This window comes from Dysidea avara, chromosome 8, assembly GCF_963678975.1.
Source record: "Dysidea avara chromosome 8, odDysAvar1.4, whole genome shotgun sequence".
Classification (NCBI taxonomy): domain Eukaryota; kingdom Metazoa; phylum Porifera; class Demospongiae; order Dictyoceratida; family Dysideidae; genus Dysidea; species Dysidea avara.
Window position 1 is genome coordinate 15,476,321 of NC_089279.1, and position 12,264 is coordinate 15,488,584.

At 39.0% G+C, this 12,264-nt stretch overlaps 1 protein-coding gene across 1 annotated transcript in view; it reads right to left on the minus strand.

Annotated features, from left to right (window-relative positions):
• LOC136264088 (uncharacterized) overlaps positions 1 to 12,264 on the minus strand; it is a 238,778-nt gene that overhangs the window by 8,357 nt on the left and 218,157 nt on the right. Inside the window, exon 67 of the mRNA XM_066058779.1 lies at positions 9,437 to 9,618. Within this exon, the coding sequence (XP_065914851.1) occupies positions 9,437 to 9,618 (182 nt within the window). The remainder of the gene's footprint in view (positions 1 to 9,436; positions 9,619 to 12,264) is intronic.

Below are 12,264 nucleotides of genomic sequence, written 5' to 3' on the forward strand. Positions count from 1 at the left end.
AAATTTATATGTAGATGGAGTAACTATCGTAGGAGTGCCTTTTTGTGGTTTGAAAGGAATTGAGATAAAGACCATGGAGATATGACACAAAAGCTAACCTGTGTCAAAATTACGCGACCGATTTTTTTGATAAAAAAAATCTATTAGTTTTCACATCTACCAGGCAAACCGCTTAGAGCAATGAGCTGACAATCGGTGTGTAGCTGGAATAATCATCATAGAAAGTCCTTGCAGTAGTACAGAAGAATAGGATTACAAACCACTGAGTTATGATTCGAAAGGAAACTACGTGTAGCAAATGCGAGATCTAGATACTCTAATAGAACAGTCACCCTAATAGAGCATTCAGCTACGTTTATAACTTACTCCATTACAGAATTATATTACATTGCAGGATATTCTGTACGGAATTCAGCTACAAACAGTTAATCTGATAGACAATTCAGCTACACACAAGTCACCCTGTAGAGAGTTCATCTAGAAACAATTCACCCTGTATCAGCTAGAAGAAGTCACCTTGTAGAGAGTTCAGCTACATAAGAAACCATCATGTAGAGAGATCAGCTGCAAACAAATCACCCTGTAGAGAACTCAGCTACAAACAAACATGCCCTGTAAAAAGATCAGCTAGAAGAAGTTACCTTGTAGAGAGTTCAGCTACAAAGAATCCACCATGTAGAGAGTTAAGCTGCAAACAAATCACCCGGTAGAAAGTTCAGCTATGAACAGATCACCTTGTTGAGAGTTCAGTTAGATACAAGTCATCCTGTAGAGAGATCAGCTAGAAGTATCACCTTGTAGAAAGTTCAGCTACAAACAAATCACCTGTAGAGAGTTCAGATACAAACAAATCACACTGTAAAGAGATCAGCTAGAAGAAGTCACCTTGTAGAGAGTTCAGCTATAAAGAAACCACCATGTAGAGAATTCAGCTGCAAACAAATCCCCAGTAGAGAGATCAGCTAGAAACAAGTCACCCTGTAGAGAGTTCAGCTAGAAGAAGTCACATTGTAGAGAGTTCAGTTACAAAGAAACTACCATGTAGAGAGTTCAGCTGCAAACAAATCACCCTGTAGAGAACTCAGCTACAAACAAATTGCCCGGTAGAAAAATCAGTTAGAAGAAGTTACCTTGTAGGGAGTTCAGCTACGAACAGATCACCCTGTAGAGAGTTCAGCTAGAAGAAGTCACCTTGTAGAGAATTCAGCTACAAAGAAACCACCATGTAGAGAGTTCAGCTGCAAACAAATCACCCTGTAGAGAGTTCAGCTAGAAGAAGTCACCTTGTAGAGAGTTCAGCTACAAAGAAACCACCATGTAGAGAATTCAGCTACAAACAAATCACCCTGTAGAAAGATCAGATAGAAGAAGTTACCTTGTAGAGAGTTCAGCTACAAATAAATCACCCTGTAGAAAATTCAGCTACAAACAAATCCCCCTGTAGAAAGATCAGCTAGAAGAAGTTACCTTGTAGAGAGTTCAGCTACAAAGAAACCACCATGTAGAGAGTTCAGCTGCAAACAAATCACCTGTACAGAGTTCAGCTAGAAACAAGTTACCCTGTAAAGAGATCAGCTAGAAACAAGTCACCCTGTAGAGAGTTCAGCTAGAAGAAGTCACATTGTAGAGAGTTCAGCTACAATGAAACTCCCATGTAGAGAGTTCAGCCACAAACAAATCACCCTGTAGAGAACTCAGCTACAAACAAATATGCCCTATAAAAAGATCAGCTAGGAGAAGTTACCTTGTAGAGAGTTCAGCTACAACGAAACCACCATGTAGAGAGTTCAGCTACAAACAAATAACCTGTAGAGAGTTCAGCTAGAAACAAGTCACCCTGTAGAGAGATCAGCTAGAAACAAGTAACCTTGTAGAGAGTTCAGCTAGAAGAAGTCACATTGTAGAGAGTTCAGCTACAAAGAAACTACCATGTAGAGAGTTCAGCTGCAAACAAATCACCCTGTAGAAAGTTCAGCTATGAACAGATTACCCTGTAGAGAGATCAGCTAGAAACAAGTCACCCTGTAGAGAGTTCAGCTAGAAGAAATTACCTTGTAGAGAGTTCAGCTACAAAGAAACCACCATGTAGACAGTTCAGCTGCAAACAAATCACCCAGTAGAAAGTTCAGCTATGAACAGATCACCCTGTTGACAGTTCAGTTAGAAACAAGTCATCCTGTAGAGAGATCACCTAGGAGTATCACCTTGTAGAGAGTTCAGCTACAAACAAATAACCTGTAGAGAGTTCAGCTAGAAACAAGTCAACCTGTAGAGAGATTAGCTAGCTAGAAACAAGTCACCTTGTAGAGAGTTCAGCTAGAAATCGTCACATTGTAGAGAGTTCAGCTACAAAGAAACTACCATGTAGAGAGTTCAGCTGCAAACAAATCACCCTGTAGAGAGATCAGCTAGAAACAAGTCACCCTGTAGAGAGTTCAGCTAGAAGAAATTACTTTGTAGAGAGTTCAGCTACAAAGAAACCACCATGTAGAGTTCAGCTGCAAACAAATCACCCAGTAGATAGTTCAGCTATGAACAGATCACCCTGTTGAGAGTTCAGTTAGAAACAAATCATCCTGTAGAGAGATCACCTAGAAGTATCACCTTGTAGAGAGTTCAGCTACAAACAAATCACCTGTAGTGAGTTCAGCTACAAACAAATCACCCTGTAGAATGATCAGCTAGAAGAAGTCACCTTGTAGAGAGTTCAGCTATAAAGAAATCACCATGTAGAGAATTCAGCTGCAAACAAACACCCTGTAGAGAACTCAGCTACAAACAAATCGCCCTGTAGAAAGATCAGCTAGAAGAAGTTACCTTGTAGGGATTTCAGCTACAAACAAATCACCCTGTAGAGAGTTCAGCTACAAAGAAATCATCATGTAGAGAGTTCAGCTGCAAACAAATCATCCTGTAGAGAGTTCAGCTATGAAAAGATTACCCTGTAGAGAGTTCAGCTAGAAGAAGTCACCTTTCAGAGAGTTCAGCTACATAGCAACCACCATGTAGAGAGTTCAGCTGCAAACACATCACCCTGTAGAGAATCCAGCTACAAACAAATCGCCCTGTACAGAGACCAGCTAGAAACAAGTCACCCTGTAGACAGATCAGCTAGAAGAAGTTACCTTGTAGAGAGTTCAGCTGCAAACAAATCACCCTGTGGAGAATTCAACTACAAACAGATAACCATGTAGAGAGTTCAGCTAGAGTCAAGTCACCCGAATCCTGTAAAGAGTTCATCTACGTACAAGCAGATCACCCTGTAGAGTGTTCAGCTACATTTCAAGTCACCCAGTTGAGAGATCAGCTGCAAATTATCCTGTGGGGATTAATTGACATGTAATAAATATCTAATCAAAAACAGCCAAGCTGTAAAAAAAAGTGCGGCCCCCAAAAAGGTAATGGTGAAAAAAGATGTGAAATCCAAGGTGGCGGCCAAGAAATGGCTGTGATGGTAGGTTAATGGTTACATTTTAATAACAACAATTCAGGTGAATTTGGCGCCAAGACCAAGCGGCACAAAATTCACCTGAATTGTCGTTATTAAAATGTAACCATTAACCTACCATCACAGCCATTTCTTGGCCGCCACCTTGGATTTCACATCTTTTTTCACCATGGCCTTTTTGGGGGCCGCACCTTTTTTTACAGCTTGGCTGTTTTTGATTAGATATCACTTCTTTTTGTATTTGTATACTGCAAAGCCGGCCTATGGCTGGCTTTGGGGCTTTTTTAACCCATGTGTTTTCTTCTTTACTACAGGAAGAAGAAAAGAACTTAAAGAAGAATTTTAGTACTTCAATTATTTTTGATTTTATTAGTAATTATACAAATTATATACATATATTTATTACATGCCCATTATTCCCCACAGGATATTTTTTTGCAGCTGATCTCTCTACTGGGTGACTTGAAATGTAGCTGAACTATATACAGGATGGTTTCTTTGTAGCTGAACTCTCTACAAGGTAACTTCTTCTAGCTGGTCTCTCTACAGGGTATTTTGTTTCTATCTACAGGTGATTTGTTTGCAGCTAAACTCTCTACATGGTGGTGTCTTTGTAGCCGAACTCTCTGCATGATAGTTTCTTTGTAGCTGAACTCTCTATAAGGTGACTTTGTCTAGCTGAACTCTCTACAGGGTGATTTTTTTGTAGCTGAACTCTCTGCAGAGTGATTTGTTTGCAGCCGAACTCTCTACATGATAGTTTCTTTGTAGCTGAACTCTCTATAAGGTGACTTTGTCCAGCTGATCTCTCTACGGGGTGATTTGTTTCTAGCTGAACTCTCTACAGGTGATTTGTTTGCAGCTAAACTCTCTACATGGTGGTTTCTTTGTAGCTGAACTCCCTACATGATGGTTTCTTTGTAGCTGAATTCTCTACCAGGTAACTTCTTCTCTACAGGATGATTTGTTGTAGTTGAATTCTCTACAAGGTGGTTTGCATGAGGCTGAACTCTCTACATGGTGGTTTCTTTGTAGCTGAACTCTCTACAGAGTGATTTGTTTGCAGCTGAACTCTCTACATGATGGTTTCTTTGTAACTTAACACTCTACAAGGTGACTTCTTCTAGCTGATCTTTCTACAGGGTGAATTGTTGTAGCTGAACTATCTACAAGGTAACTTCTTCTAGCTGACCTCTATACAGGGTGATTTGTTTGTAGTTGAATTCTGTACAGGTGGTTTCTTTGTAGCTGAACTCTGTACATGATGGTTTCTTTGTAGCTGAACTCTTTACAAGGTGACTTCTTCTAGCTGAACTCTCTACGGGGTAATTTCTTTGTAGCTGAACTCTCTATATGATGGTTTCTTTGTAACTGAACTCTCTACAAGGTAACTTCTTCTAGCTGACCTCTATACAGGGTGATTTGTTTGTAGTTGAATTCTGTACAGGTGGTTTCTTTGTAGCTGAACTCTGTACATGATGGTTTCTTTGTAGCTGAACTCTTTACAAGGTGACTTCTTCTAGCTGAACTCTCTACGGGGTAATTTCTTTGTAGCTGAACTCTCTATATGATGGTTTCTTTGTAACTGAACTCTCTACAAGGTAACTTCTTCTAGCTGATCTTTCTACTGGGTGATTTGTTTGCAGCTGAACTCTCTACATGGTGGTTTCTTTGTTGCTGAACTCTCTACAAGGTGAATTCTTCTACCTGATCTCTCTACAGGGTAATTTGTTTGTAACTGAACTCTGTACAAGTGCGTTTTTGTGGGTGATCTCACTGCAGGTTGATTTGTTTGTAGCTGAACTCACTAAAGGGTGATTTTGCTTGTACCTTGCATTGTATCTAGTTTCTAGCTGATCTCTCTACAGGGTGATTTGTTTGTAGCTGATCTCTCTACAAGTTGATTTGTGTGTAGCTGATCTCTAAGCAGGTTGATTAATTTGCAGCCAATCTCTCTACAAGGTAATTTGTTTGTAGCTGAACTGTCTATAAAGTGATTTATTTGTAGCTGATCTCTCTGCAGGTTGATTTGTTTTAGCTGAACTCTCTACAGGGTGATTTACTTGTAGCTGAACTCCTTACATTGTGTCTAGTTTCAAGCTGATCTCTCTACAGGATGATTTGTTTGTAGCTGATATCTCTACAAGTTGATTTGTGTGTAGCTGATCTTTCTACAGGTTGATTTGTTTGTAGCCGATCTCTCTACAGGGTAATTTGTTTGTAGCTGAACTCTGTACAAGGTACTTTTTTGTAGGTGATCTCACTGCAGGTTGATTTGTTTGTAGCTGAACTCACTAAAGGGTGATTTGCTTGTAGCTGAACTCCTTAAATTGTGTCTAATTTCTAGCTGATCTCTCTACAGGGTGATTTGTTTGTAGCTGAACTCTCTATAAGGTGATTTGTTTGCAGCTGAACTCTCTACATGGTGGTTTCTTTGTTGCTGAACTCTCTACAGGGTGATTTGTTTCTAGCTTATCTCTCTACAGGTTGATTTGTTTGTAGCTGAACTCTCTGCAAAGTGTTTTGTTTGTAGTTGATTTCTCTACAAGGTGATTTTTTGTAGCTGACCTCTCTTCAGGGTGATTTGTTTCTAGCTGATATCTCTACAGGGTGATTTTTTGTAGCTGACCTCTCTTCAGGGTAATTTGTTTGTAGCTGATCGCTCTACAGGTTGGTTTGTTTGTAGCTGAACTCTCTACAGGGTGATTTGCTTGTAGCTGAACTCCTTACATTGTGTCTAGTTTCTAGCTGATCTCTCTACAGGGTCATTTGTTTGTAGCTGATCTCTCTACAAGTTGAATTGTGTGTAGCTGATCTCTCTGCAGGTTGATTTGCTTGTAGCCGATCTCTCTACAAGGTAATCTGTTTGTAGCTGAACTGTCTATAAGGTGATTTGTTTGTAGCTGATCTCTCTGCAGGTTGATTTGTTTGTAGCTGAACTCCCTACAGGGTGATTTGTTTGTAGCTAAACTCCTTACATTGTGTGTAGTTTCTAGCTGATCTCTCTACAGGGTGATTTGTTTGTAGCTGATCTCTCTACAAGTTGATTTGTGTGTAGCTGATCTCTCTGCAGGTTGATTTGTTTGTAGTCGATCTCTCTACAGGGTAATCTGTTTGTAGCTGAACTCTCTATAAGGTGATTTGTTTGTAGCTGATCTCTCTGCAGGTTGATTTGTTTTAGCTGAACTCTCTACAGGGTGATTGCTTGTAGCTGAACTCCTTACATTGTGTCTAGTTTCTAGTTGATGTCTCTACAGGGTGATTTTTTGTAGCTGAACTCTGTACAGGGTGATTTGTTTGTAGCTGATCTCTCTACAAGGTAATCTGTTTGTAGCTGAACTGTCTATAAGGTGATTTGTTTGTAGCTGATCTCTCTGCAGGTTGATTTGTTTTAGCTGAACTCCCTACAGGGTGATTTGTTTGTAGCTAAACTCCTTACATTGTGTGTAGTTTCTAGCTGATCTCTCTACAGGGTGATTTGTTTGTAGCTGATCTCTCTACAAGTTGATTTGTGTGTAGCTGATCTCTCTGCAGGTTGATTTGTTTGTAGCCGATCTCTCTACAGGGTAATCTGTTGTAGCTGAACTCTCTATAAGGTGATTTGTTTGTAGCTGATCTCTCTGCAGGTTGATTTGTTTTAGCTGAACTCTCTACAGGGTGATTTGTTTCTAGCTTATCTCTCTACAGGTAGATTTGTGTTGATTTGTTCATTGCTGATCGCTCTAAAGGTTGATTTGTTGCAGCTGAACACCCTGCAAAGTGTTTTGTTTGTAGCTGATCACTCTAAAGGGTAATTTGTTTGTAGCTGAACTCTCTCCACAGTGACTTGTGTGTAGCTGAATTCTGTGTAACTGAATTCTCTAGAGAGTGACTTAATTGTAGCTGAATTCTCTACAGGGTGCATGACTTGTTTATAGCTGAAGTTTCTTCAGTGTGACTTGTAATGTTCTGAATCTCTATAGTGATATATTTGCTTAACTCTCCACATGGTGACTGTCTTCTTGCTGAACTGTCTATAAGATTAACTGTTTGCAGCTGAACTCCCTACACAATAACTTGTGATGTAATAAATTTCTATAATGGAATAAATAAATTAGCCCAATGCTCTATTAGGGTGACTGTTCTATTAGAGTATCTCGATCTCGCATTTGCTACACGGAGTTGGCTTTCGAATCATAACTCAGTGGTTTGTAATCCGATTCTTCTGTACTACTGCAAAGACTTTCAATGAAGATTATTCCAGCTATACACCGATTTTCAGCTCATTGCTCTAAGCGGTTTGCCTAGTAGGCGTGAAAACTAATACTTTTTTATTCATAAAAATCGATCGCGTAATTGTGACACAGGTTGGGTTTTGTGTCTTATCTCCGTGGTCTTTATCTCGATTCGTTTCAAACCACCAAAAGGCACTCCTACGATGGTTACTCCATCTACATAGCAATTTTCAACTCATTCCATGAAGCGGTTTACCCTGTAGACGTGACAACAAATCGATCTTGTTTTACGCGAATAATCGGTCATAACTCCTGCACCATTCATCGGATTTGTACCAAATTTGATGCTAGGATTCGCCTTTGGACTCCCTTTCTGTGTGCCAAATTTCAAGGCGATCGGAGTACGCGTTTGCTTGTTATAGCAATTTTTGCAAGTGTGCGAAAAGACGAAGAAAAAAAAACGAAACTTTGGCAGCTCGTATCTCGGAAATGGCTTGAGCGATTTTCTTCAAATTTGGAATGCAGACTCCCTTTGCTGGCGGACAACTGGGTAGCAAATTTGGTTCCAATCAGATAAGTGATCACCGAGATACAAAGGTGTGAAAATGACCTTTTCGTTCTTCCTGTCAATATACTCACGGGTGTGGCGCGCCGGCTTCTTGGGCCGCACGACACACTACCGCGTGTCTTGATATGCTCTCTTTTTTATATTATGAACTCTTGATATATGCATTATATATATAATTTGTACATTTACTGATAAAATCAGAATGAGTTAAAGTATTTATAAAATCTGCTTCATCTTTTTCTTTTTTCCTGTGGTAAAGAAAAATATATAGGTTAAAAAGCCCCAAAGCTGGCCATAGGCCGGCTTTGGGGTATACAAATACAAAAAGAAGTGAAATCTAATCAAAAACAGCCAAGCTGTAAAAAAAGGAGTGCGGCCCTTGAAAAGGCTATGGTGAAAAAAGATGTGAAATCCAAGGTGGCGGCCAAGAAATGGCTGTGATGGTAGGTTAATGGTAAAATTTTAATAACGACAATTCAGGTGAATTTTGTGCCAAGACCAAGCGGCACCAAATTCACTGAATTGTTATTAAAATTTTTACCATTAACCTACCATTACAGCCATTTCTTGGCCGCCACCTTGGATTTCACATCTTTTTTCACCATAGCCTTTTCAAGGGCCGCACTCCTTTTTTTACAAGTTGGCTGTTTTTGATTAGATTATTATTATTATGAATATTTCCTTGGTTGCTCCAATTGATTGCTGAAATATTGATATAATATTGGATCTAAAATAGGCTCATTATTGCAATACACATAAGTGATCATTGATGCCATTTAAAAAGAAATGCTCATGAAGACATCTGAGTTGTCATAATTAATGTAAATGTTTGAAAAATTATAACATTCGTCAGTTCATTAATAAATGGAATGCATGAAATGTGAAGGTTAATTTGTTGAAGAGCTTTCAGATGTAAAATTAAAACTCAAATACTGCTGGCAGGTACACAATGTCTATTATAAGGTGCACGTGCAGCGTAGCATTTGGCCTAATAAAACACATGACTCTAATTTATTTTACACTCTGAACACCACTTAGACCTGTTGAAAATAAACATCTGTCTCAAATTTAAAGTTTTACTTGTTCAAAAGTCATGCTAGAAAAGAAATTAATATGAAATAAATTATAGAGATCCATGGGTTATATGATGGTGATGTCACTCCACTATAGCTAACTTGTACCATCATCTAGTGTGTATCCACTTACAACATCCATCAGAACAATATGAAGCCAATCATATTTAGTGATATCTTCACTTTCATGACTAAGAAAGTTGATCAGACGAGTGTCATCATCGATAGGTTGAGCATCAGTAGGTTTCGCAGTCCTATCACATGTTGCTTCTCCAATAGCACCTCCATTGATTTTTATATAATTATTGTACTTCTCTAAAATATTATTATAGAGGTACAGTATGTATGGTATATACATGTGGGAAAATACTGAAACTATAAAATCTTATATTTTTATTACATCAATTTCACAAAAATATGGAAAAATCAGAAGCTGCATGTGTATCAGGGATTATCACAATAAAATGTGACCGGATCTGCAAAAAAGGGACATAATCGCTTGCACAAGCCTAAATTTACAGTATAAAGCATTGAATACATTGGGTAAAATACTTGCGTATTATTGAAAAATTCCGTAAATTTTTTAACCCTTCCTTTTTAGTGAAGGAAGGGACTTACAATAAAAACTTGGATATCATCTTATTCGCCTACTCAAGAGGACTTGGAAATCTTTGTTTCATTGCAGTAGACTCAAGGATACGAGCGTTTGTTTACGTCATGTCGAAGCGATCGTACGCGATTGATTTTACTTCACAAATTTTGCCTTTGTATGCAGTGAAGAAGGGCGAGTAAAAGAAAAACTTACCCAGTATTTGATTCTCATGTTCATGGCAAACACCATGGTGAGAATTTAGCTCCGTACCTCAATCCGTTGGTAAGTTACAACTGTATTTGTAAGCGCCTGTAATTTATTTTCCCTATCCTTGCTGTACAAATCGATTTTTATGTTGTTGCTACTTTGTAGGACTGTAACTCCCAAAGTTATTGGCATATGAAGCTGAAACTTTGCCAGTAGGTACACCTGGCTAAGTAGATTATAAATATCAAGACACACGGTAGTGTGTCGTGCGGCCCAAGAAGCCGGCGCGCCACACCGTGAGTATATTGACAGGAAGAACGAAAACGTCATTTTCACACCTTTGTATCTCGGTGATCACTTATCTGATTGGAACCAAATTTGCTACACAGTTGCCCGCCAGCCAAGGGAGTCTACATTCCAAATTTGAAGGAAATCGCTCCAGCCATTTCCGAGATACGAGCTGCCAAAGTTTCGTTTTTTTTCTTGGTTTTTTTTTTCTTCTTCTTCGTCTTTTCGCACACTTGCAAAAATTGCTATAACAAGCAAACACGTACTCCAATCGCCTTGAAATTTGGCACACAGAAAGGGAGTCCAAAGGCGAATCCTAGCATCAACTTTGGTACAAATCCGATGAATGGTTCAGGAGTTATGACCGATTATTCGCGTAAAACAAGATCGATTTGTTGTCACGCCTACAGGGTAAACCGCTTCATGGAATGAGTTGAAAATTGCTATGTAGATGGAGTAACCATCGTAGGAGTGCCTTTTGGTGGTTTGAAACGAATCGAGATAAAGACCACGGAGATATGACACAAAACCCAACCTGTGTCACAATAACGCGATCGATTTTTATGAATAAAAAGTATTAGTTTTCACGCCTACTAGGCAAACCGCTTAGAGCAATGAGCTGAAAATCGGTGTATAGCTGGAATAATCTTCATAGAAAGTCCTTGCAGTAGTACAGAAGAATGTGATTACAAACCACTGAGTTATGATTCGAAAGCCAACTCCGTGTAGCAAATGCGAGATCGAGATACTCTAATAGAACAGTCACCCTAATAGAACATTCGGCTAATTTATTTACTCCATTATAGAATTTTATTACATCACAAGTTATTCTGTAGGGAGTTCAGCTGCAAACAGTTAATCTTATAGACAGTTCAGCAAGAAGACAGTCACCATGTGGAGAGCTAAGCAAATATACCACTATAGAGATTCAGAACATTACAAGTCACACTGAAGAAAGTTCAGTTATAAACAAGTCATGCACTGTGTAGAGAATTCAGCTACAATTAAGTCACTCTCTAGAGAATTCAGTTACACAGAATTCTGCTACACACAAGTCACTGTGGAGAGAGTTCAGCTACAAACAAATTACCCTTTAGAGTGATCAGCTACAAACAAAACACTTTGCAGGGTGTTCAACTGCAACAAATCAATTACCTTTAGAGCGATCAGCAATGAACAAATCAACACAAATCTACCTGTAGAGAGATCAGCTAGAAACAAATCACCCTGAAGAGAGTTCAGCTACAAAAAATCACCCTGTAGAGACATCAGCTAGAAACTAGACACAATGTAAGGAGTTCAGCTACAAGCAATCACCCTGTAGAGAGTTCAGCTAAAACAAATCAACCTGCAGAGAGATCAGCTACAAACAAATCACCTTATAGAGAGTTCAGCTACAAACAGATTACCTGTAGAGAGATCGGCTACAAACAAATCAACCTGCAGAGAGATCATCTATATACACACAAATCAACTTGTAGACAGATCAGCTACAAACAAATCACCCTGTAGAGAGATCAGCTAGAAACAAATCACCCTGAAGAGAGGTCAGCTACAAAAAATCACCCTGTCGAGAGATCAGCTACAAACAAATTGCCCTGTAGAGAGATCGGCTACAAACAAATCAACCTGCAGAGAGATCAGCTACACACAAATCAACTTGTAGAGAGTTCAGCTACAAACAAATTACCCTGTAGAGAGATCGGCTACAAACAAATCAGCCTGTAGAGAGTTCAGCTAAAACAAATCAACCTGCAGAGAGATCAACTACAAACAAATCACCTTATAGAGAGTTCAGCTACAAACAAATCTCCCTGTAGAGAGATCAGCTAGAAGAAGTTACCTTGTAGAGAGTTCAGCTTCAAACAAATCAC